The sequence below is a fragment of the Dendropsophus ebraccatus genome, chromosome 1 (genome assembly GCF_027789765.1).
Source record: "Dendropsophus ebraccatus isolate aDenEbr1 chromosome 1, aDenEbr1.pat, whole genome shotgun sequence".
In the NCBI taxonomy this organism is placed as follows: Eukaryota; Metazoa; Chordata; class Amphibia; order Anura; family Hylidae; genus Dendropsophus; species Dendropsophus ebraccatus.
The window spans coordinates 138575276-138602795 of NC_091454.1; the positions used below are offsets into that span (position 1 = coordinate 138575276).

Consider the following 27520-nt stretch of genomic DNA (forward strand, 5'->3'; position numbering starts at 1 on the left):
GAATGGCCGTTGTTAATTAAATTAAAACATTGTGTGGGCATAACCTTAAGGTATTCATATAATGGTAAAGTAAATAGTCTGAGCACACATTTAGTTGTAAAAATCAAGCAAGGAAAACAAAATCTATGTTATTTCAGTGTTTTTGTACTATATATTGCAATCTGATAATACACATTGTAAATGTAACATTTCTATTTGTATTAAACGGAAACACACAAAATGTGACCCAATAGTATTAGGCATATACTGTAAATTCTAGGAAGTTGTAGTTTGTATACTGATCTTAAAGCTTGAGTTTCCCTAATAACTTAATCTCTAAGCTGCTTTTTCGATTGCGATTGCCATGTTTACTTGCTTTAAATAGATCTTCTAACCTTAAATGGCAGTTTGCCTAGGATTGTTAGCATACTAAGGGTGTTAGCATTTTAAGAGAATTGTCAATGTCAAAACTGCATTTTAACAACTCTGTAGGCCCAAAAATTACATAATTTTACATATCACATGCGCTAATTTCTTGGATGATATAAACAAACAGGTTTGAAACTTTATATGCATTTTAAACGATTTTTTATCCCAATTGGTACTAGATCTATATTGTAAACCTCTAAGGAAGCTGTTATGATAAGAGATGAGCACGGCTTGAGCACGCTCAAGTACAAATGTTCGACATTTCAATACCGGTGGCTGAAGAAGTTGAATGAAGACCTAAGGAGTCCTGAAAAAAAATGGATACAGCCATAGGCCATGTTCACACTTTGTATAACACCGGCTGTTCTGTGATCCACACACACTCGCTCCATTGTGTGAACTGACAGGTTCTCTGTGGCCGCTATTCTTTAAATATGTCAGCTTCCTGCGTGGCCGCTAGCGATCCTGGCCGGAGTGTATACTATGTGTATACACTCCGTCTGGGATTCCCTCTAGCTGCAGCACAATGTAAGTTAAGTATTAACCACGGCCGTGTTGCAAATCGGCAACAACAGCTGTGATTAGTAAAGCTAAATCAATGGACAGGCACACATGATGATAGATAAAAATAATGATGAGTCAGCACCCAAATATTAGTTTTTCTGATCGCTTTTGTGCATTTCTATTGCTTCTATAACCAAAAAAGTGACTCTGTATATACAGGTATATATAATAGCTAGGCAACATATAGAACTGTAGGTGTAGAATCATAGATGTTTTGGGGCTGAATGCCCTTTCCTCAGGCCACTATGCGGATACCTCATTCCCAGTTCCTTTCCACCTCCATGCAGGTGGTTTTGCTATATCTACTTGTATTAGACACTTATTCTTTAATGGCTCTAATTGCCTGAGGAACAGTATACGGTCCTGAAACGTTGAATGTTGTTACTGTTCCATCTGTTACCTAGCTATTACCTGTATATACACAGTCCCTTTTTTGGTTATGGATCAATAATGATGCACAAGATCAATTGGAAAACTCACATATGAGTGCTGACTCATCTTTAATTTTTTTTATATGTAGCTTTGGTGGTATACAGTTGAACCACCAGTGTTGTGCACCTGATTAGTCTATCACTATAGCCTAGAGTGCTGCCATTCAATGTATTTGGGCACACATGTTCAGTCACTGTTCCTGTAGGCAGTTTTTCTGCATAGCAATCCTCTGTTCTTTACAGGGCAACCAATATGAATATCTTTCTGCCTGTCAGAGAAGAACTAGAACCTGTGCAGTAGCGTCTAAATATAAGTGAGCAGATTCCTTTGGCATGGGAAGTAAAGAGTGACTATATTATAAACTGCTGAAGAGGGAAGGAGGCTTTATTTCACAACTTCTCTCTGTAAATCCTGCTGGCCACTCATCCTTGGCTCTTCACTTTTCCAGCACTCTTTCCTCTTCTATTAAAAAAAAAAAACATAGTTCCTCAGTTGGTAATGATTATGCATATATCCCCTACACAGACAGAGTCTTTCACACAGTAACAGTGACATGATTCTGTGCCCCCAGACAGTAATAGTTTCCATTTTTCTGCCACAAAAAGTAATAAGCCACCACACAGTAGTTAGGCCCCTTATGTACCCCCATACTAGGGCCTCTATGAACCACTCTTCTCCTCTTAACCATTGAATCAAGTATTATTTTCTTTTTTGCACAATTCATAGCAAAAACTACACACAGCTAGAAGCTGTGATGCACCAGCTACAGCTTAGGCCTTATGCACACGTTCCGTAATTTTTTCGGGTCCGGAAACCACCCGCTAAAAATTACGGGTTGGACATCCGTATTGCTTCCGTATTGCATCCGGAAGCACGGAAGTCTGATGATGCCTGCAATCACCACCGAGCACGGAACCATCCCCAGTTGCCATGGTGATCGCAGGAGGACACTTCTGTGCTCGGTCTTTACAGGCATCATCAGACACCTCCTGCGATCACCATGGCAACCGGGGACGCTTCCGTGCTCGGCCGGGATTGGCATCATCAGACCCCCTCCTGCAGCATCATCAGACCCGTCCTGCGGTAATGATGCGATCTCCTATGCGATCCTCCTGTGCCGTTCTGCCTTCAGTGCTCTTAATTAATTAATTGATACTTTCCTAACTACATTGTAAACACCCCAATTTATTGAGGTAATTGGTACTTGTACCTTTGTAGCCCAGCTGCCAATCATCATTACCAATTAGCACAATAAATTGGTGTTTACTATGTGGTTAGGAAAGTATCAATGAATCAATTAAGAGACTGTGAGCAGTGAATGAATGGCCTGTCAGCTAAATTCGGCACAATATAATAGATCCCAGCACTTCTATATACTGCTGTGCAAATAGGAGCATGAGTTATCCATATTTTTCTACGGAAATACGGATGCCAAACATGTTGCAATCCGCAAACAATCCGTAGACAATTGATGTCAATGAGAGCATCCGTGAAAAAATCTGGGTCCGCACCGGGTCCGCACTAGGACATGTCCTTTTTTTTTACGGATTGATTTTCATCCATTTCTGCTACTGATCGTGTGAATAGCCCAATAGACTTCAATGTGCACTAACTCGGATACGGAAATACGGATCCATAAATTACGGAACGTGTGAATAAGGCCTTAGAAGAGCCAATCAGCAACTAAAACCTTAAGGACCTTTGCATGAGAAAGAGGATGAAGGCAATGAAAAGTCTGTAAGGAAGCTTTGCTAAAGGGAAAGTGGGTCACAGAGACAAGTTGGGGGTGCTGAGAAGGGGTCTAAGAAAGAAGTCTGTATGAGAGAGGGGAAACCATAAGCATGAATCAGGGACCTTGGAGTCTAATGAGTCTAATGTCTACATTCTAAGCCAAAATTACAAGTCAACATTTTAAGCCTATATTCTATGTCAACATTCTAAACCTACATTCTATGTCAAAATTCTAAATCTACATTCTATATCAACATTCTAAACCTACATTCTATGTCAACATTCTATACCTACATTCTATGTCAACATTCTATACCTACATTCTATGTCAACATTCTATATCAACATTCTAAACCTACATTCTAAAACTACATTCTATGTCAATATTCTAAAAGTACATTCTACGTCAACAGTCAACATTCTGGGGGAGATTTATCAAAGCGTATAAAGTAAAACTGGCTCAGTTGCTCCTAGCAACTAATCAGATTCCACTTTTCATTCTTCACAAATTCCTTGGAAAATGAAAGGTGGAATCTGATTGGTAACTAGGGGCACCAGTTTGAAAAATCTTCCCCTGTAAGCCTAAATTCTATGTCAAAATTTTAAACCTACATTCCATTTCAACATTCTATGACAGCATTGCATGTCAGAATGTTGACATAGAATGTAGATTTAGAATGTTATGTCAACATTCTATGACAGAACGTTGGCATGGTATGTTACATAGTAACATAGTAACATAGTAAATAAGGTTGAAAGAAGACAAGAGTCCAAGAGTCCAACCTAGGGAAACCCTACTGTGTTGATCCAGGGAAGGCAAAAAACCCCACTAGGGAGACGACAATCACCCCACCACAGGGAGAAAACTCCCCCCCCCCCCCCCCCGAATCCAATGGCAGCCAGAATAATCCCTGGATTAACGTATCAGCGGAAATCTAATGCCCATAACTTGTAATATTATATTGTTCAAGAAAAGCATCCAGGCCTCCCTTGAACTTATTTAATGAATCGGCCATGACAACATCATGTGGCAGAGAGTTCCACAGTCTTACCGTTCGTACAGTAAAGAACCCGCGTCGATGCTGATGATAAAATCTTCTTTCCTCTAGACGTAGAGGATGCCCCCTTGTCATGGTTACAGACCTAGGAGTAAAAAGACCACTACAAAGATCTCTGTACTGTCCATTCATATATTTGTACATTGTGATCAGATCGCCCCTAAGACGTCTTTTTTCTAGCGTAAATAACCCCAAGCTTGATAACCTGTCCTGGTACTGTAACCCACCCATTCCCTTAATGACCTTTGTTGCCCTCCTCTGCACCCGCTCCAGTTCACCTATGTCCTTCTTATATACCGGTGCCCAAAACTGTACACAGTATTCCATATGTGGTCTGACTAGTGATTTATAAAGAGGCAAAACTATGTTCTCATCTTTAGCATCTATACCTCTTTTGATGCACCCCATTATTTTATTAGCCTTGGTAGCTACTGCCTGGCACTGATCACTAAAGTTGAGTTTACTGTCCACCAATACCCCCAGGTCCTTTTCGGAAGTAGTTTTACCCAGTGTTTTATTATTTAGCACATAAGTGTATTTATTATTTCTATGGCCCAAGTGCATAACCTTACATTTATCCACATTAAACTTCATTTGCCATTTCACCGCCCAAGCCTCTAGCTTCTCCAAATCCCTCTGTAATATGATATTATTATCCTCTGTACTGATTGCTCTACCCAGTTTAGTATCATCTGCAAAAATGGAGATTCTGCTCTGTAGCCCCTCATAAAGATCATTAATAAAAATATTAAAAAGAAGTGGACCCAACACTGACCCCTGTGGTACCCCACTAGTAACTAAAACCCAATCTGAATATGTTCCATCAATGACCACCCTCTGTTTACTGTCACACAAATAGTTACTTACCCATTTGCATACGTTTTCCCCGAGTCCCAGCATCCTCATTTTGTAGACCAACCTTTCATGCGGCACAGTATCAAATGCCTTTGAAAACTCCAGATACACAACATCCACAGCCTCCCCCAGGTCCAGTCTATAACTTACCTCTTCATAGAAGCCGATCAGATTAGTCTGACAGGATCGATCCCTCATAAATCCATGCTGGTGCTGAGTCATAAGATTATTTTCATTAAAATACTCCAGTATAGCATCTCTTACAAACCCCTCAAATACTTTACCTACTATAGATGTTGTTATAGAAGCATGACATAATTTTCAAAACCTACATTCTATGACAACATGCTGTGACAGAATGATAATGTCATGTTGCCATATAATGTTGTCACAGAATGGTGACATATTATATAGGTTTACAATATTGTAAGGCAACATTTTAAAGCAAATGTACCACTAGGTACATAGCTTTGTGTTTTTTTGTGGTCTGTGACGTGGCTCCATTAGAATCAATGGATCCACGTCACAAAGGGGAGGGGGGATTGTCACACTGGGGGCCAACCGGCCAGCCCCCAGTGCTTCATGCCGGGCCGGTACTTGGGAATAAATTGGCGCTTTGCACAGGAACCTGGCCACGGTTAAAAAAGAAGGACTTCTGCATCAGCATCCCCGTGCCGGTCCAGTCATGTAAAAAACCTTAAAGCGACGTACCTAGTGGTACATTTGCTTTAAGCCTACATTCTATAACAACATTCTGTGTCAGAATGTAGGCTTAGAATTTTGAATATTCTAAATCTACATTCTTTGTCAACATTCTATGACAACATTCTAATGTTGTTATGTGGGCTGGTGGGGTAGTTTGTGTGCCAGGGCTGATTTTTTTGTCCCAGTCCAGTGCTGCCCCACACTGTAGTAAGACCCCCTTTCTCCGCCCCCGCCCCCCTTCACACACACACACACACTGTAGTTTGCAGTCTGTACCTACAAGAAGACACTACAGTGCAAAACTTCTGTTTTGTGTGATTTATAGTCATATGTAATAGTGGAACTATCCCTTCAAACAAATAAAGAAACCAAGGTTGCATCCCATACACATAGTGGCATACATACATATGTAATGATAGGTAACAAGATAACAAACAACTGCCGGATTATCCAGCTTTGCAGAGTGGGATTAATTAACCCAAAGACTCTCTAAGTATCTTACAGGCCAAAATCAGAGTGGTCTACAATAAACTTAGTACAACCATTATCTACGTCAGATTCTTGTAATCCAGTAGTACAGCAGCTCAGGGACGGCTCAGTTGGAATAGGATTGTTTACTCAGTTATCATAAAATTAAACATTGGAATAAATGAGACAATTTGTCTCCAAAAGATTATTTCTGACGTGTTTCCTTTCCACTGTGATTGGCAGTACAGGATAACCATTACAGAAAATGAGAGCAGCTCTTCGTGAGAATCTTCACAATAAGAGGATTTAAAATTTCTACATTTGCTTACAGGTCAACCTTCAGGCTCCTCAGCTCCCCAGGTAACACGTCTCATTAGATAACACAAAAGTCTGAATTTAAAAGAACATTAAAAAAAAAAAAAAAAAAAGAATTTTTGACATTTGGTTTTTATTGCATGATCCATACACCGCAGAGATGCAATGCCCTGATTATTAGCCTATACAGTGCTGGTGTCATATACAGTCGTCCCCATAACAGCACCACTTGTTTGGTATGTTTTATAACACCACATATTTCCTTCTATACAGCCCATTCCTTCTAATTAGAGATGAGCGAACCGGGTTCAGGTTCGAGTCGATACGAACCCGATTGTTTGGCATTTGATTAGCTGGGGCTGTTGAACTTGGATAAAGCTCTTAAGGTTGTCTGGAAAACATGGATACAGCCAATGACTATATCCATGTTTTCCACATAGCCTTAGGACTTTATCTAAGTTCAGCAGCCACTGCTAATCAAATGCCGAAAGTTCGGGTTTGGATCGACTCAAGCATGCTCCAGGTTCGCTCATCTCTACTTCTAATCAAAGTGTATGAAAATGACCATACGGCACTTAGTTCACATTTTAGTTTAACTGTACGCACCCCTTCCCATGTTCATGACAACCTCTCTCTAGTAGGCCCCAACTCTACTAATGTAGCCCTGCCAAATGACTGCCACCATCGCAACAACGCCTGCAGGGGAAAGGCATGGTAGCCCTGGTGTTACCAGGTTATGCCCTCTTGGTTCTAGAACACATCACCCACAGCAACAACAGCCATCACCACACAGTGCCTCCACCTAGTAAACAGATTACTAAAGTTCCCTTTTTAATTTGCTACAGCACAAACATATTGGGGGAGATTTATCAAACATGGTGTAAAGTGAAATTGGTCCAGCTGCCCCTAGCAACCAATCAGATTCCACTTTTCATTCCTCACAGACTCTTTGGAAAATGAGAGGTGGAATCTGATTGGTTGCTAGCGGCAACTGAGCCAGTTTCACTTTACACCATGTTTGATAAATCTCCCCCAATATTCTTACTTTCCCATGCTCCCCGGTGTCCTCCTGCAGCGTCTCAGGGCCCCCCTCTGACCACAGCCCCCGCCACATCCCAGATGAACTCTGCCAAGAAGGCAGTGACGCTCCACTTGGCCAATTACTGGCTGCAGTGTATGGTGGAGCATGGAGAGGTAAGAATAAAGGGGGAGATTTATTAAGACGTACTGATACACCAGTCTTAATGGGGTTATCAAGCGCTATGGGGTGATCCGTGCCACGATCTGCAGTAGGACATGACCTATTTTGTTGCCGTGCAGGTGACGGCACGGATCATGTGAATGGCTGCAATCACTTTAATGCTACCAAAAATTGTCCGTGGTTGTGAATCTGTGACCATGGACAATCTTACAGTGTGAATGCAGCCTAAATCATTATAAATCAGCCTCAGAAGAAGGCCACGTTCCTCCCCACCTAGGTGCGGTCTTTTTTTTTTTTTTTTTGTATTTTTCAAGCCATAAAAGCTGTGACTGTGCTGTTTAGAACTGGAGGTTACATTTTTTGTGTGCTCTGAGCTATACAGACATAAACATTTTCTTTCCTTTTCCTATCTGTATGAGTGGGGGGAGGTGACTTCCAATATCCTATATTGTGCCAATGCTGTAATGAAATCCCCTTGTCATGTGTTCTCAGCTGGATTGTGTTCTATGAGCAGCAGTGACTACATAGTGTGCGGAGCAGACAGCTCACTGCAGCCGATGGGGTTATTATGGCGTCAGTAATCTGATAGGCAGATGAATATAATCTTTATGGGGATGATTTCACTTCTATATGATGGCTCGTTGGTCTAGGGGTATGATTCTCGCTTTGGGTGCGAGAGGTCCCGGGTTCAAATCCCGGACGAGCCCTATTATTGCTTTTTTTTTTTTTTTGCAGTTCTTTAAATACAACTCTTTTTCCTCTCTAGCTCTAATGTTAAAGAGAGTTTTGATTTTAAAACATACATAAGATTAGTTACAATAAAGAATTTACAATTTAGGTATACAATATGTTCTCTTTTAAAAGACAAGAAAACAGGGCTCGTCCGGGATTTGAACCCGGGACCTCTCGCACCCAAAGCGAGAATCATACCCCTAGACCAACGAGCCGCTCATACAAATCTTTAGGTTCTTGAGCTTCCCGTGATACATCCCTTTCTCAAGCTTCTGGTTATGCTACTGTATATAATCATATATACCTGCTGTGAGGTATGCTGCTGTATTTAATCATATATATATATATATATATATATATACCTGCTGTGAGGTATGCTGCTGTATATAATCATATACACCTGCTGTGAGGTATGCTGCTGTGTTTAATCATATATATATATATATATATATATATATATATATATATATACCTGCTGTGAGGTATGCTGCTGTATATAATCATATACACCTGCTGTGAGGTATGCTGCTGTATTTAATCATATATATATACCTGCTGTGAGGTATGCTGCTGTATTTAATCATATATATATACCTGCTGTGAGGTATGCTGCTGTATATAATCATATACACCTGCTGTGAGGTATGCTGCTGTATTTAATCATATATATATATATACCTGCTGTGAGGTATGCTGCTGTATTTAATCATATATATATACCTGCTGTGAGGTATGCTGCTGTATATAATCATATACACCTGCTGTGAGGTATGCTGCTGTATTTAATCATATATACCTGCTGTGAGGTATGCTGCTGTATGTAATCATATATACCTGATGTGAGGTATGCTGCTGTATGTAATCATATATACCTGATGTGAGGTATGCTGCTGTATTTAATCATATATATACCTGCTGTGAGGTATGCTGCTGTATGTAATCATATATACCTGCTGTGAGGTATGCTGCTGTATGTAATCATATATACCTGATGTGAGGTATGCTGCTGTATTTAATCATATATATACCTACTGTGAGGTATGCTGCTGTATGTAATCATATATACCTGCTGTGAGCTATGCTGCTGTATATAATCATATATACCTGCTGTGAGGTATGCTGCTGTATGTTTCTGTATATAATCCTACTGTATATACCTGCTGTGAGGTATGCTGCTGTATATCATCATATCTACCTGCTGTATGCTACTGTATGCTGCTGCTGTATATAATCATATATACCTGCTCTCATGTATGCATACAATCTTATATGACTGCTGTGATGTATGCTGCTGTATACAATCATACATACATACTCTCTGGTAGCTGCTGTATACAATCATACATACATACTCTCTGGTAGCTGCTGTATACAATCATACATACATACTCTCTGGTAGCTGCTGTATACAATCATGCATACATACATACATACATACATACAGTACATACTCTTTGGTAGCTGCTGTATACAATCATACATACTCTCTGGTAGCTGCTGTATACAATCATACATACATACTCTCTGGTATGCTGCTGTATACAATCATACATACTCTCTGGTAGCTGCTGTATACAATCATACATACTCTCTGGTAGCTGCTGTATACAATCATACATACATACTCTCTGGTATGCTGCTGTATACAATCATACATACATACTCTCTGGTAGCTGCTGTATACAACCATACATACATACTCTCTGGTAGCTGCTGTATACAATCATACATACATACATACATACTTACATACATACTCTCTGGTAGCTGCTGTATACAATCATACATACTCTCTTTGTAGCTGCTGTATACAATCATACATACTCTCTGGTAGCTGCTGTATACAATCATACATACATACTCTCTGGTAGCTGCTGTATACAATCATACATGCATATATACATACAGTACATACTCTTTGGTAGCTGCTGTATACAATCATACATACTCTCTGGTAGCTGCTGTATACAATCATACATACATACTCTCTGGTAGCTGCTGTATACAATCATACATGCATACATACATACAGTACATACTCTTTGGTAGCTGCTGTATACAATCATACATACTCTCTGGTAGCTGCTGTATACAATCATACATACATACTCTCTGGTATGCTGCTGTATACAATCATACATACATACTCTCTGGTAGCTGCTGTATACAACCATACATACATACTCTCTGGTAGCTGCTGTATACAATCATACATACATACTCTCTGGTAGCTGTATACAATCATACATACATACTCTCTGGTAGCGGCTGTATACAATCATACATGCATACTCTCTGGTAGCTGCTGTATACAATCATACATGCATACTCTCTGGTAGCTGCTGTCTACAATCATACATACTCTCTGGTATGCTGCTTTATACAATCATACATACTCTCTGGTATGCTGCTGTATATAATCATACATACATACTCTCTGGTAGCAGCTGTATACTGCTGCTGTATATAATCATACATACATACTCTCTGGTAGCAGCTGTATACTGCTGCTGTATATAATCATACATACATACTCTCTGGTAGCTGCTGTATACAATCATACATACTCTCTGGTAGCTGCTGTATACTGCTGCTGTATATAATCATATATACCTGCTCTCAGATCGTCATCTTGAACATCACAATACTTATAATAAGTGCAAACAGTAAATATAATTTGCTTTCTCCCAGTGTACTACCAGCAGCCAATATGACATCCAAAAACTGGTCAAACAGATGCATAAACTGACACACAGATATCTGAAGGTCACAAAAAACACTACAGAGGAGTTAAAAGTTATAAGGCAGAAACCTTCCACCTGACTCCATCTACGCTGTAATAAATGGTTTCTACAATGTTATAATTCTTAATTTGTATCCTGCAAAGTGGCTGGTAAACACTTTACTCCCATTAATGGCTCCAATCCTAATCCGCCCTCCGGCAGACATTACTTCTACTTCTACAGCCATAAGACCACAACATCCATAAATCCTTGGGGTGAGTAGGATTATTGGCTGATCCTGATGAGGACTTAAAGGGATCATACAGAGAGTTGTCCCTATAAAACAGTGCAACAGGGCAACCTGAGGATAGACTGTGTGTACACAGAAAGGGTGGGATGTTGGGGGACGAAGATTTCTACCTCTTTAAGAACATTTCTGATGTTAGTCCTTGGGATGGCCCTCAGTATCATATTGCACCAAAATGGGCATTCCACCTACAGGCCATTTTTATGGGGGTGGTGTTCATCTTTGGCACCCCCTTAAACTCTGTTGTTCTGGTGGTGACGGTAAAGTACAAGAAACTGCGACAACCACTCAACTACATCCTAGTGAATATCTCGGTGGCCGGGCTCCTCATCTGTATCTTTTCTATTTTTACTGTTTTTGTCTCCAGCTGTAATGGCTATTTTGTCTTTGGAAAGATCGCCTGCGCCATTGAGGGCTTTGTCGGCACACTCTCAGGTAAGACCATGCCATGCTGCAGAAACCTCCCGAAATGTGTTGCAATGTCTTTTGTTAGGCACTGTTCACTTATGCGTCAGAGGCTCGGTGGTTTTTTCCATTCATCTGAACCCGGCCTAAGGCAAGGTTGACACTTCTCTCAAGTATCTGTCTGCATCAGTTGGTGTCCGTTCTTGAATGGACCATCCAGTTCTGTTGTGTGGCGCCAAATAAAGTCTCTTTCTGAGGCTCCTCAAACAGAGCTGCAGTGGAAGTGTGAACACAGCCTTAACAGGGTCCATCAGGTCTCCGGGATGGTGTATGTCATTTGACTGGACAATAAAACACTATATGCTGGTTTTTTTTTGTCCAGTATTTTAAACAGATTCCAGACGGAGCCTCGGATGCAGATGTCAGCATTGCCTTCTGTATATTCTTTGCACAGGCTAGATGAGGAAACGTGAGAAAAGTTGATGGCTCTCACTAAATAAGGCCAGTGTATATGATCCTGGAGAGATGTGTGACTAGGATTGGACCAGGGCTACACACTGTCATCACTATAGTCACTCATTGCAGCTTCCCAACAGCCGCAGCTCCACAGCTTGGAGACTACCGGCCTAGATCAATAGACTATCGAAAACTCCAGTGTGGCAGAAGGCGCATGTCCCCCCCACATTGGATCTAAATCCACTAAGGATTTGGGGGCTACGCCTGCAGGATTAGCCCCCCTGTCATTCATTGGGAACTCTGTGGTATTTCTGTTGGAAATAAATGATATGCTTCTGATTACCGCAGTGCATTTTCCCAGTGACTGCAATAATCTGTGTATAAATATTCAGCTGCATGTGAATAGAGTCTAGAAAACCCCATTGACATGCTTGGGATGTGGATTGCCGTCAGATCTGATGCAGGTTGCATGTCCAATCTGAGCTGTTTGAAGGTACCCTCAGGGTATTTCCATACACAGCAGGAGTGCTGCATACATTGCTGGGCCTGTCTGCTTTATTTACATGAGGTATGCCGATGGACAGTAGCAGAAAGCAGCACAAGAGTGTGACTATGAAAAACTGATGGGCCAGAATCTTTTTGGGTATTGGCTAAAACAAGCACAGATAAGTTTAATGGGAGGCGGCATAGTTAGGTTTAATAGGGGACAGCACAGTAAGGTTCAATAGGGACACTACAGTTATGTTCAATAGGGAACAGTACAGTAAGGTTCAATAGGGGACAGTACAGTTATGTTCAATAGGGACAGTACAGTAAGGTTCAATAGGGGACAGTACAGTTATGTTCAATAGGGGACAGTACAGTAAGGTTCAATAGGGACAGTACAGTAAGGTTCAATAGGGACAGTACAGTTATGTTCAATAGGGACAGTACAGTAAGGTTCAATAGGGGACAGTACAGTAAGGTTCAATAGGGGACAGTACAGTTATGTTCAATAGGGACAGTACAGTAAGGTTCAATAGGGACAGTACAGTAAGGTTCAATAGGGACAGTACAGTAAGGTTCAATAGGGGACAGTACAGTTATGTCCAATAGGGACAGTACAGTAAGGTTCAATAGGGACAGTACAGTTATGTTCAATAGGGGACAGTACAGTAAGGTTCAATGGGGAACAGTACAGTTATGTTCAATAGGGGACAGTACAGTTATGTTCAATAGGGGACAGTACAGTAAGGTTCAATAGGGACAGTACAGTTATGTTCAATAGGGGACAGTACAGTAAGGTTCAATGGGAAACAGTACAGTTATGTTCAATAGGGACAGTACAGTAAGGTTCAATAGGGACAGTACAGTTATGTTCAATAGGGACAGTACAGTAAGGTTCAATAGGGACAGTACAGTTATGTTCAATAGGGGACAGTACAGTAAGGTTCAATGGGAAACAGTACAGTTATGTTCAATAGGGACAGTACAGTAAGGTTCAATAGGGACAGTACAGTTATGTTCAATAGGGACAGTACAGTAAGGTTCAATAGGGACAGTACAGTTATGTTCAATAGGGGACAGTACAGTAAGGTTCAATAGGGGACAGTACAGTAAGGTTCAATAGGGACAGTACAGTAAGGTTCAATAGGGGACAGTACAGTTATGTTCAATAGGGGACAGTACAGTAAGGTTCAATGGGAAACAGTACAGTTATGTTCAATAGGGACAGTACAGTAAGGTTCAATAGGGACAGTACAGTTATGTTCAATAGGGGACAGTACAGTTATGTCCAATAGGGACAGTACAGTAAGGTTCAATAGGGACAGTACAGTTATGTTCAATAGGGGACAGTACAGTAAGGTTCAATAGGGACAGTACAGTAAGGTTCAATAGGGGACAGTACAGTTATGTTCAATAGGGGACAGTACAGTAAGGTTCAATGGGAAACAGTACAGTTATGTTCAATAGGGACAGTACAGTAAGGTTCAATAGGGACAGTACAGTTATGTTCAATAGGAACAGTACAGTAAGGTTCAATAGGGACAGTACAGTTATGTTCAATAGGGGACAGTACAGTAAGGTTCAATAGGGGACAGTACAGTAAGGTTCAATAGGGGACAGTACAGTTATGTTCAATAGGGGACAGTACAGTAAGGTTCAATAGGGGACAGTACAGTAAGGTTCAATAGGGACAGTACAGTTATGTTCAATAGGAACAGTACAGTAAGGTTCAATAGGGACAGTACAGTTATGTTCAATAGGGGACAGTACAGTAAGGTTCAATGGGGAACAGTACAGTAAGGTTCAATAGGGACAGTACAGTAAGGTTCAATAGGGGACAGTACAGTTATGTTCAAGTATAGTTACTTACATAGGACACTATGGTCAGGCTCAGTAGGAGACAGGGCTGCACATTACGGCTTATGGGGAACACCAGGATCAACAGGGGACATCACTGTCAGGTTCAATAGGGACAGCACAACTAGGATGGAGAGAGCACAGAGTAGTTGGGTTCAATAAGGGACGGCACAGTAGGAATATATAGGGGACAGCACAGTAGGAATATATAGGGGACAGCACAGTAGGACTATATGGGGATATATAGGGGACAGCTCAATAGGACTATATGGGGACAGCACAATAGGACTATATGGGGACAGCACAGTAGGACTATATGGGGATATATAGGGGACAGCACAGTAGGACTATATAGGGACAGCACAGTAGGACTATATAGGGACAGCACAGTAGGACTATATGGGGACAGCACAGTAGGACTATATAGGGGACAGCACAGTAGGACTATATGGGGATATATGGGGACAGCACAGTAGGACTATATAGGGACAGCACAGTAGGACTACATGGGGATATATAGGGGACATCACAATAGGACTACATGGGGATATATAGGGGACAGCACAGTAGGACTATTTGGGGATATATAGGGGACATCACAGTAGGACTACATGGGGATATATAGGGGACAGCACAGTAGGACTATATAGGGGACAGCACAGTAGGACTATATAGGGACAGCACAGTAGGACTACATGGGGATATATAGGGGACAGCACAGTAGGACTATATGGGGATATATAGAGGACAGCACAGTAGGACTATATAGGGGACAGCACAGTAGGACTATATGGGGACAGCACAGTAGGATTATATAGGGGACAGCACAGTAGGACTATATAGGGACAGCACAGTAGGACTATATAGGGACAGCACAGTAGGACTACATGGGGATATATAGGGGACAGCACAGTCGGACTATTTGGGGATATATAGGGGACATCACAATAGGACTACATGGGGAAATATAGGGGACAGCACAGTAGGACTATTTGGGGATATATAGGGGACATCACAGTAGGACTACATGGGGATATATAGGGGACAGCACAGTAGGACTATATAGGGGACAGCACAGTAGGACTATATAGGGACAGCACAGTAGGACTACATGGGGATATATAGGGGACAGCACAGTAGGACTATATGGGGATATATAGAGGACAGCACAGTAGGACTATATAGGGGACAGCACAGTAGGACTATATGGGGACAGCACAGTTGGACTATATAGGGACAGCACAGTAGGACTATATGGGGATATATGGGGACAGCACAGTAGGACTATATGGGGATATATAGAGGACAGCACAGTAGGACTATATAGGGGACAGCACAGTAGGACTATATGGGGACAGCACAGTAGGACTATATAGGGACAACACAGTAGGACTATATGGGGATATATGGGGACAGCACAGTAGGACTATATGGGGATATATGGGGACAGCACAGTAGGACTATATGGGGACAGCACAGTAGGACTATATGGGGACAGCACAGTAGGACTATATAGGGGACAGCACAGTAGGACTATATAGGGACAGCACAGTAGGATTATATAGGGGACAGCACAGTAGGACTATATAGGGACAGCACAGTAGGACTATATAGGGACAGCACAGTAGGACTATATGGGGATATATAGGGGACGGCACAGTAGGACTATATAGGGGACAGCACAGTAGGACTATATGGGGACAGCACAGTAGGATTATATAGGGGACAGCACAGTAGGACTATATAGGGACAGCACAGTAGGACTACATGGGGATATATAGGGGACAGCACAGTCGGACTATTTGGGGATATATAGGGGACATCACAATAGGACTACATGGGGATATATAGGGGACAGCACAGTAGGACTATTTGGGGATATATAGGGGACATCACAGTAGGACTACATGGGGATATATAGGGGACAGCACAGTAGGACTATATAGGGGACAGCACAGTAGGACTATATAGGGACAGCACAGTAGGACTACATGGGGATATATAGGGGACAGCACAGTAGGACTATATGGGGATATATAGAGGACAGCACAGTAGGACTATATAGGGGACAGCACAGTAGGACTATATGGGGACAGCACAGTAGGACTATATGGGGACAGCACAGTAGGATTATATAGGGGACAGCACAGTAGGACTATATAGGGACAGCACAGTAGGACTATATAGGGACAGCACAGTAGGACTACATGGGGATATATAGGGGACAGCACAGTCGGACTATTTGGGGATATATAGGGGACATCACAATAGGACTACATGGGGAAATATAGGGGACAGCACAGTAGGACTATTTGGGGATATATAGGGGACATCACAGTAGGACTACATGGGGATATATAGGGGACAGCACAGTAGGACTATATAGGGGACAGCACAGTAGGACTATATAGGGACAGCACAGTAGGACTACATGGGGATATATAGGGGACAGCACAGTAGGACTATATGGGGATATATAGAGGACAGCACAGTAGGACTATATAGGGGACAGCACAGTAGGACTATATGGGGATAGCACAGTAGGACTATATAGGGACAGCACAGTAGGACTATATGGGGATATATGGGGACAGCACAGTAGGACTATATGGGGATATATAGAGGACAGCACAGTAGGACTATATAGGGGACAGCACAGTAGGACTATATGGGGACAGCACAGTAGGACTATATAGGGACAACACAGTAGGACTATATGGGGATATATGGGGACAGCACAGTAGGACTATATGGGGATATATGGGGACAGCACAGTAGGACTATATGGGGACAGCACAGTAGGACTATATAGGGGACAGCACAGTAGGACTATATAGGGACAGCACAGTAGGATTATATAGGGGACAGCACAGTAGGACTATATAGGGACAGCACAGTAGGACTATATAGGGACAGCACAGTAGGACTATATGGGGATATATAGGGGACGGCACATTAGGACTATATAGGGGACAGCACAGTAGGACTATATGGGGACAGCACAGTAGGATTATATAGGGGACAGCACAGTAGGACTATATAGGGACAGCACAGTAGGACTACATGGGGATATATAGGGGACAGCACAGTCGGACTATTTGGGGATATATAGGGGACATCACAATAGGACTACATGGGGATATATAGGGGACAGCACAGTAGGACTATTTGGGGATATATAGGGGACATCACAGTAGGACTACATGGGGATATATAGGGGACAGCACAGTAGGACTATATAGGGACAGCACAGTAGGATTATATAGGGGACAGCACAGTAGGACTATATGGGGACAGCACAGTAGGACTATATGGGGATATGTGGGGACAGCACAGTAGGACTATATGGGGACAGCACAGTAGGACTATATGGGGACAGCACAGTAGGACTATATAGGGGACAGCACAGTAGGACTATATAGGGGACAGCACAGTAGGACTATATAGGGACAGCACAGTAGGATTATATAGGGGACAGCACAGTAGGACTATATAGGGACAGCACAGTAGGACTATATAGGGACAGCACAGTAGGACTATATGGGGATATATAGGGGACGGCACAGTAGGACTATATAGGGACAGCACAGTAGGACTATATGGGGATATATAAGGGACGGCACAGTAGGACTATATGGGGATATATAAGGGACGGCACAGTAGGACTATATAGGGACAGCACAGTAGGACTATATGGGGATATATAGGGGACAGCACAGTAGGACTATATGGGGATATATAGGGGACAGCACAGTAGGACTATATGGGGATATATAGAGGACAGCACAGTAGGACTATATGGGGATATATAAGGGACAGCACAGTAGGACTATATGGGGATATATAGGGGACAGCACAGTAGGACTACATGGGGATATATAGGGGACAGCACAGTAGGACTACATGGGGATATATAGGGGACAGCACAGTAGGATTATATAGGGGACAGCACAGTAGGATTATATAGGGGACAGCACAGTAGGACTATATAGGGACAGCACAGTAGGACTATATAGGGACAGCACAGTAGGATTATATAGGGGATATATAGAGGACAGCACAGTAGGACTATATGGGGATATATAGGGGACAGCACAGTAGGACTATATGGGGATATATAGGGGACAGCGCGGGGTGATGGGGTGTCAGCACTCTGGCTCTCTGCTCTTCCATCCTCCCCCTTGCTCTCCCCTCAGGTCTGGTCACCGGATGGTCTCTGGCATTTTTGGCCTTCGAGAGATACATCGTCATCTGCAAACCCATGGGGAACTTCTGCTTCAGCTCCAAGCACGCGCTGGCGGTGGTCCTGTGCACCTGGCTCATTGGCATCGGGGTCTCCGTCCCCCCGTTCTTTGGCTGGAGCAGGTAAGACACGCCCCCCGCCTGCTGTCTGCTTGTCTGTGAGAATCGAGAACTACGTCATAACAGATATTACTGTGACCGGTGATGACTGCAGGTGACGTCATCATAAGAGCTATTACTGTGACCGGAGATGACTGCAGGTGACGTCATCATAAGAGCTATTACTGTGACCGGAGATGACTGTAGGTGACGTCATCATAAGAGCTATTACTGTGACCGGAGATGACTGCAGGTGACGTCATCATAAGAGATATAACTGTGACCGGAGATGACTGTAGGTGACGTCATCATAAGAGCTATTACTGTGACCGGAGTTGACTTTAGGTGACGTCATCATAAGAGCTATTACTGTGACCGGAGATGACTGCAGGTGACGTCACAAGGAGAGATATTACTGTGACCGGAGATGACAGTGTAGGAGCTCACGAAGCGTGTGGCGTACAGCAGGGAGAGAAGAGCCGGCAGCATGCTGCTGTGTGTCCGTACTACATTAAAAGAGGCGGGCAGGGAGTGTGCGGCGCTGTGGCTTAGTTGGTTAAAGCGCCTGTCTAGTAAACAGGAGATCCTGAGTTCGAATCTCAGCAGTGCCTGCTATTTTCCTCATCATTATATTTTGTTGAAAGAATTTTGCTGGCAGGTTTATTGTAACACATTTGCGTTATTGCCTAAACATTTCCCTATCCAAAGAGGTCTGATGCGCTCACACAGACTGTACATAGCCCTAGGACTGGTCTGTCTGTGACCACATTAGTCTTGGGTACAAAGGAGAGATAATGTATAACTGGAATCTATTGTAAACAAAGTTATATCGGTACAGTATTTAAAGGGGTTCTCCGGGCAAAATGTGTTTTTAAATATGTTATTACATAAAGAAAGTTATACAAATCCCTAATATACACTAATTATGGGAATTGCACATATTCTGCTATTTCCCTCACTTTAGTAGGTCAGGCAGGGTCACTTCCTCAAAAAAATGTGACGTCACGTCTCAAGTGTATGCAGCAGCAGGGGGCGCATGTAGAAGTATAGAAAGGGAATAGACGTCTATTCTCCATCCCTCCCTCCCTCTGTCCCACCCCCCTGCCCAGTCCTATTATACTTGCTGCAGTGGCTCACCCCAACTAGCTGCCCCCTCTGAGCCCATCTCTCCCCTGGCCGGTCCCCTGCAGGAGCACTCATCCGCCTCCCCGTTTGGGCGGGGTGAGAGCTCCTGCACCTACCCCCAACTTGCCGCCCCTCATCTGAGCACTGTGTCCAATCCCTTGCACGAGCGCTCACCCGCCGCCCTTCGGGGTGAGCGCTCATGCTCCCCTCCATCACAGCCTGCTGCCTGGCCCCGTGCAGAACGCTCAACCACCGCCGCCCCGTCCCGGCGGGGTTAGCGCTTATGAACCAGGCGGGCGGGTGAGCGCTTGTGCAAGGGACCAGGCACAGTGCTTAGATGAGGGGCGGCAAGTTTTGGGTAGGTGCAGGAGCTCTCACCCTGCCGGAACGGGGCGGCGGGTGAGTGCTCCTGCAGGGGACAGATGCGCTCAGAGGGGGCAGCTAGTTGGGGTGAGCCACTGCAGGAAGTATAATAGGACCGGGCAGGGGGGTGGGACAGAGGGAGGGAGGGATGGAGAATAGACGTCTATTCCCTTTCTATACTTTCTATACTTTTCCCTTTCTATTACTTTCTATAACTTTCTTTATGTAATAACATATTTAAAAACACATTTTGTACTCTGCTGCTATTATTATTATTATTATTATTATTATGATTATTATTGCTCCAATACACCTGTTACTACAAATAACTCTTGACATCTCATCAGAGGTGTGAAAAGTTAGTGATCACAGTGGGTCTCACTGCTGAGACCCACCCTGATCAGAAGATACAGCCAGGGAGAGATTGCAGCAGTGCCAGCCACTGATTGCATCAATATTTTCTCATAGGCTTACAATGACAAAGTATTGACGGGATGAGTGGCCAGTCAGGGAGTTGATCACGATCTCTGCACTGCTATATCTTTGACCTATGGTGCATTTACACAGATTGATTTATTTGTCAGATTTTTGAAGCCAAAGCCAGGAACAGACTATAACAGGGAATAGGTCATAAAGGAAAGACTGAGATTTCTTCTCTTCTTAAATCCATTCCTGGCTTTGGCTTCAAAAATCTGTCAGATAAATCTCTCTGTGATCAATAACTTTTGACATGTCTAGTGACAGTGTCCATTTAAACATCAGAATTACCATTTTAGACTTTACACACACATTTATCACATAACCAGATTTAAAAAGAGAAATTTTAAAGTATGTCCCTACAAATTATTGAATGCACTTTGGTAAGAAATATGTCACTAAAAGAACTTTTGACATGTCAAAAGTTATTGATCCCACTGGGTTTCACTGCTGAGGCCCACTGTGTTTGGCAAATACAGATGGGAAGAGACCACAGCAGCTGTGCCATTCACTTCCTGGGCGTATCTCTTTTACGGCTGAGTCCTTCAATTGAAGTCTATGAGACTACCTAGGTGGACAGGGCTGGTGGATAGTACTGCTGCTGCATCCTCTCCCCAGCATCTCCTGATTCTACCCCACCAGCCCACATAACAACATTAGAATGTTTACATAGAATGTCGACATACAAAGTGGGCTTAGAATGTTATGCCAACATTCTAAGCTTACATTCTCACATAAAATGTTGCAATAGAATGTTGTTAGTAAGCCAACAGACTTAAAATTCTATGACAACATTTTATGGCAACTTGACATTGACATTCTGTCATAGAATGATGACATAGAACGTAGCTTCTATAACAACATACTATGCCAATATTTATTCATAGAATGTTTACGTAACATTCTAAAGCTACATTCTATGTCAACATTCTGACTTAGAATGCTGTCATAGAATGTTGACATAGAATGTACATTTAGAATGTTGATATAGAACGTAGGCTTAGTATGTTGACATAGAATGTAGGCTTAGAATGTTATTCGACCTCTGTACCCCCCTGTGATCGCCATATTGGCTTGTGGCTCCTTTGTTTGGAATAGGGCCGTGGGTACGGCACGTGACCGGTGGCTCTATTTATTCCTATGGAGCTGTTGGAAAAAGCCACGCTGTACTTGTCTCTCTCCAGCAGCTCCATTTATTGACAAACTATGCAAAGTGCTGTGGAATCAGTTGGAGCTATACAGGTAAAAGCATTATTATGGATACAGCCATAGGCTATATCCACCTTTTCCCAAGCCCTAAGGCTGCACTAACTTCTTCAGCCACTAGTGTTCAAATGCAAAACGATCAGACTAAAGCATGGCAAAGTTGTGCTCATCTCTGCTCTTTATGCCATTGTTTATGTTTTCCTTCTTATTGTCCTCATTTCATGTTCTATTCACACCCAGGTATATGCCAGAGGGTTTGCAGTGTTCCTGTGGTCCAGACTGGTACACTGTTGGCACTAAATATCGCAGTGAATATTACACCTGGTTTATATTCATCTTCTGTTTTATCATACCCCTGACCCTCATCTGCTTCTCATATGCACAGCTCCTGGGAGCACTTCGAGCGGTGAGTGAAATAATGATGGAACTATATTACCGTTGTATTGGGTCACTATATCAGAGGGGTCCCTTAATCTTGTTTTGAAAGAATCCTTAACATGCCGGCTGTGAGTTTGGGCCTTGTGGTACAATGGTGGCAGCCTGTAAAATAGCTGGTAGGTCAAGGAGACACACAGTAACTACCATAATGTAGAAAATGCTTTTATTCTCTGCTGCAAAGGGGGCTGTCCCCATCTCCCAAAGTGCAGCAAGCTAGAATGCCTCATCTCCCCATCCCTGTCCCTGCTTGATTGACAAGAACGATAATTCGCTCAATCGTACGATTAACAATGTTGGAGTAACGTTTTTTTTCGTAACGATCAGCGTTTGGACGGTACGATATATCGTACGGAAATTCGTTTTCCGATCATTTCGCGATCGCTTAAATCTCACACATTAGTTAAATCGGCGAACGACTGTTCACACAGAACAATCTGCAATCATACTGTATCATAAAACAGGAAGTGCCGTGTTTTCTATGATAACTGAAAAAAAAAATAATGAATGTAAATTGCAAACTTGCTTTATATCACATCTACTGCTGATTTAGATTTTGAAAGATTAAATTTTTTTATGTGACACTTTAAAATATAAAGGGCACAGGTCTATGAGTTTCTATAGGAACATTGGACATAGTTTTCCCCGGTTGTGCCTGCAAAGGTTGAGCACACAGCACAGAAATGTTGCCAAAAGAAAGTCCCACTAATGCCGCAGCTTGTAAAGTAAGATAGATGTTACCAATGAAAAATGATGGACATGGCAATCTGCAGTAAGCTAGCTCCCCACCAACCAATTTTTGCTAAATTCCATAATAGTGGTATGGATAGGCAACTTTAAAGTTGTTTGGCTAATATCAGATCAGTTTTTTAATCTTATGACAGACTATATCTTGGTGTAATACCTGTGCAAAAGTGACACCAATTTGGTGATAGGGACAAGGTTACTGGAGTGTAATTTCCTTTCATAGGCACAATTCAGCATGCAGTGACCTTAGAATGCTGCTGTATAATATGCTGGTGCTACAGGCATAATGGATAGTAATAATAACAACATAGAAGATAAGATAAGTTTTAGCTTCATTTTATTGAGGCTATACAACTATCTACTTCCTTGGGGAAGAAAAAAAAAAACAGTCTGAAATGCTGATGTGGCATCCAGATGTTTTAGGTTTCTGAAAGTCATAGAATCCTGACTTAAGTATCTGGCTCGTTGGTCTAGGGGTATGATTCTCGCTTAGGGTGCGAGAGGTCCCGGGTTCAAATCCCGGACGAGCCCTTATTTTTGTTTGAAGACTTATACAGTGGTGCCTTGGATTATGAGCATAATAAATTCCCGGACCACGCTTGTAATTCAAATCACTCTTAAACCAAAGCAAATTTTCCTATAAGAAATTAATGATATGCAGAAAATTGGTTCCACACCCTAACAATTATGATTTTTAATAAATTCCGAATAACATGTAAAACAAATGAAACAAACGTTTAGAAACTGCTAAATATGTCACATTATAATTTACTTTACAGTATAGCAATCAGCATGTGGAGTATAATGTATAGTAAGTGCATACACCTGAAAAAACAGCAGCAGTTTACAGATACAGGATGGAGCTGCAGATCCCCATAATGCAGTAGTGTAGTACAAGAGGCTAGAATAAAGAAGCAGGGCTGCTGTCAGAGGTCTGTGTGGTCACATGACATCGATGGGGATGGGGTGTGTTCAGCATGGACCAATCAGGAAGTGAGAATCACAGAGCTGTGCAGGAGGACAGTGACAGAAACTTTTCTATACAGCAGTGTGAGTGGCTGAGTGTGAGTGCAGGCACATAGCAGCAGTGTGTATAGCTGAGTGTGAGTGCAGGCACATTATAGCAGGAATGGAGAGGATGGGAAACACAAGGGCTAACAGAGACTGCAGGGAGCATGAAGGAATGAGCAAGGCAGATGTGGGCACATACATGCAGCACTCTCTGTCTGGGGAGAGAGGGGTTACAGCTATGGAAAGATTACCTCCGCAGTCCTGTCCCCTGATGTGTGCCCCAGCCTGAAGTGGATCTGCTATGATTTGGAAGGTGAGGGAGACTTCCTTGGTCCAGTGATGTAGACCCTGCCCCTCCCCCACTCCCCCTCACACCCAGTACAGGGAGCTCTTAAACTAAAGCAATGCTCTTAAACCCTGTTACAATTTAGAAAAACTGTGAGCTCTTCTTGCAAAACTCTCTCAATACAAGTTACTTTTAAACCGAGGTAGCATTGTATGTGGTTTTTTTTTATTTATTTTATCAGCTATGAGTTAAAGAGGATGTACCACCAGGTACATCCTCTTTAATCTGACACAGGAATAGAACGGCGCCGTCACGGACAAGCCTGTGCCGTGGTCCGTCTTTCGATCCGCGGCCTGGTTCCCGTACGGCGCCATTGTATCCACGGGTCCCGGGCCAGTGCTCAAGCACTGGAGGCGGGCCGGCCCACCCCCAGTGGGAGGGAATTCCCTCCCCTGTATGACGCAGCTCCGTTAGAATCAATGAAGCCGCGTCATACAGGGGAGGGAATTCCCTCCCACTGGGGGCGCGCAGGCCCGCCACCAGTGCTTGATTACCGGCCAAGGACCCGTGGATACAACGGTGACGTACACGGGAACCGTGCATTGCCCACTTAGCCAATCATTGTCTAATGGTGCATTTACACAGGCAGATTTATCTGACAGATTTTGAAAGCCAAAGCCAGGAATGGATTTGAAAAAAGGAGAAAGCTCAGTCTTTCCTTTATGAATTTGCATGGATCGGCTGATCGGTGCACTGAGGAATTGGGGAATGCCCCCAGTGCACCAAACTACCTGATTTAAATATTTTGATTTTGCTCAAAATAAAAATGTTGCAATAGATTCGGCAACAAAAGGTATAGTATGGATCAGCAAGTAATGGCATGTATGTTCAAACCTGCTGTTAGTTTCACTTCAAAGCTGCCCTGTATATTTGCATCCTAGTTCTGTTGGATGCTGTTCTTGTATAATGCTCTTGTTTTCCCTTCTAGGTTGCTGCACAACAGCAGGAATCTGCCAGCACCCAGAAGGCTGAAAAAGAAGTTTCTCGCATGGTGATAGTCATGATTGGGTCCTTCTGTCTATGTTACGTTCCTTATGCAGCTATGGCCATGTACATGATAACTAACAGAAATCATGGGATGGACTTGCGCTTTGTAACCATTCCCGCTTTTTTCTCCAAGAGTGCTTGTGTTTACAACCCTATCATATATTCCTTCATGAACAAACAGGTAAGTAGTAGGATATTGCCAATATAACTGTGTCTTATCTCTCAGCAGCTTTAGGCTATGTTCACACTATGTAAAAACAACGGCTGTATTTCATAACAACAGGTGTTGCGTAAACAATGGCCGTTGTTTTTACAGTGTGAACATAGCCTTATGCTGCCCTCTGCATTCTGGTGGCTGTAAAGTATCAGTATAGTGGAGGCTTTATAGCGAATCCTACAAATATAACTATTAGCCAAGATCGGAATACCCCTTAAATGCGCAACTCCACTGCTCCCTAAGAGTCTTTTACATGGGCCGATTAGGCCAGGATCTCTGCTAGAAACACTCCTTCGAGCGATAATTGGCTCTTGTAAAAGTGACAGCGATCAGCGGAGGAGCGGGAAAATGCCTGATACTTGGTTGATCGCATCTTTTGCATTGCTTTACAATTCATCATTTTCTGCCATACATCTCCCCAAGGAAAACTGACAGCATAGATATGCATATATCCGTGCTGTCAATTTTCAGATCACACAGGCAGTGGATATAGTCAGCAATGCTGTGTTATCTGGCACTGTTAGCTAACGTCCTGCTCTGTGGCTGCCTGTAGTTGCAACAGAGAGTAGGATGGTAGCTGACAGCGCCAGATCTTACAGCAGCCCTTATGGTAAGTATGCACTGCATGTGTCATCTGGAAACTGACAGCATAGTTTGCATGGCCGCACGAACAATACAAGGATAGTTTGTGCGGCCAGGCCACACTGCAAACGAGCACTGAACTTGACATTGAGGGTAGCTTCACACATACCATATGGTAGGGGATTTTCTGCTGCGGATCCGCAGCAGATTTGACTAAATGAATGAACACAGCATGTAATCCGCAGCAAATTTAATGGTGCAGATTTGATACCGTGTCCATTCATTCAGTCAGATCTGCTGCAATATGGTATGTGTGAAGCTACCCTAAATGTGTAATGTAATAGGATCCTTAGCATACCTTCATAGATAAATGACACATTGTGATAATTAAAATAAACACTCTCTTTTAGTTTCGGGGATGCATCATGGAGACTGTATGTGGCAGACCTATAACTGATGATTCTTCAGTTTCCTCTACCAGCCAAAAAACGGAGGTGTCTACAGTATCTCACAGCCAGGTCAGCCCATCTGGAAGTTAATTTCCAAGAAAATTACCTTGATACCCGGCATCAAAGATGGTAGTCTACATGTTGAAAACTGATCAGCATTCAAGTGGCGCTGCGGTTTTTATACTGCCCGATGGATCTACCTCACTGGGCACTATTAATGGATCAATATTTATTTTCTGCAACTGTACATGTAAAAAATGACATTGCATTGTATAAAATAAATTGTTCTGCTGTCACTTTAAATTCACAGAATGTATCTTTATATTGCTAGGATATACCATTAGGTTCACTTGGGGTTCAATTTCTTGGCACTCTATGTTCCAAAGGAGGGCCTCCACTTTCTGCACAGCAGCCACTTTAAACCTGACTGTATGCGGAATTCCGCCTGATTTACTCAGTGTGAACATACCCTTACTAAAGGGGAAAAAGGAGTTTTATTCCGGTGCACGAGACCAGGTGAGTGGCACTGTC

The 27520-nt window shown here is 42.7% G+C and overlaps 1 protein-coding gene, 1 long non-coding RNA gene and 4 other non-coding genes across 6 annotated transcripts; 4 read left to right on the plus strand and 2 right to left on the minus strand.

The window, feature by feature from the left end:
• Positions 1-1784: 1784 nt before the first annotated feature.
• LOC138777359 (uncharacterized) lies at positions 1785-19200 on the minus strand. The gene is made up of 3 exons (XR_011360829.1): positions 18910-19200; positions 14717-14827; positions 1785-1866 (listed from the first exon to the last, which is right to left on the minus strand). It is a non-coding gene; the product is annotated as an uncharacterized lncRNA (long non-coding RNA).
• TRNAP-UGG (transfer RNA proline (anticodon UGG)) lies at positions 8373-8444 on the plus strand. Its single transcript has one exon. It is a non-coding gene; the product is annotated as a tRNA-Pro (tRNA).
• TRNAP-UGG (transfer RNA proline (anticodon UGG)) lies at positions 8613-8684 on the minus strand. Its single transcript has one exon. It is a non-coding gene; the product is annotated as a tRNA-Pro (tRNA).
• OPN1SW (opsin 1, short wave sensitive) lies at positions 11589-27301 on the plus strand. Its single transcript, XM_069956288.1, has 5 exons — positions 11589-11934; positions 18900-19068; positions 22456-22621; positions 25683-25922; positions 26951-27301. Exons 1-5 carry the CDS (start codon positions 11589-11591, stop codon positions 27077-27079), a joined length of 1050 nt encoding a protein of 349 aa, XP_069812389.1. The 3' UTR covers positions 27080-27301.
• On the plus strand, positions 19582-19655 carry TRNAT-AGU (transfer RNA threonine (anticodon AGU)). Its single transcript has one exon. It is a non-coding gene; the product is annotated as a tRNA-Thr (tRNA).
• Positions 23857-23928, plus strand: TRNAP-AGG (transfer RNA proline (anticodon AGG)). Its single transcript has one exon. It is a non-coding gene; the product is annotated as a tRNA-Pro (tRNA).
• Positions 27302-27520: the final 219 nt, after the last annotated feature.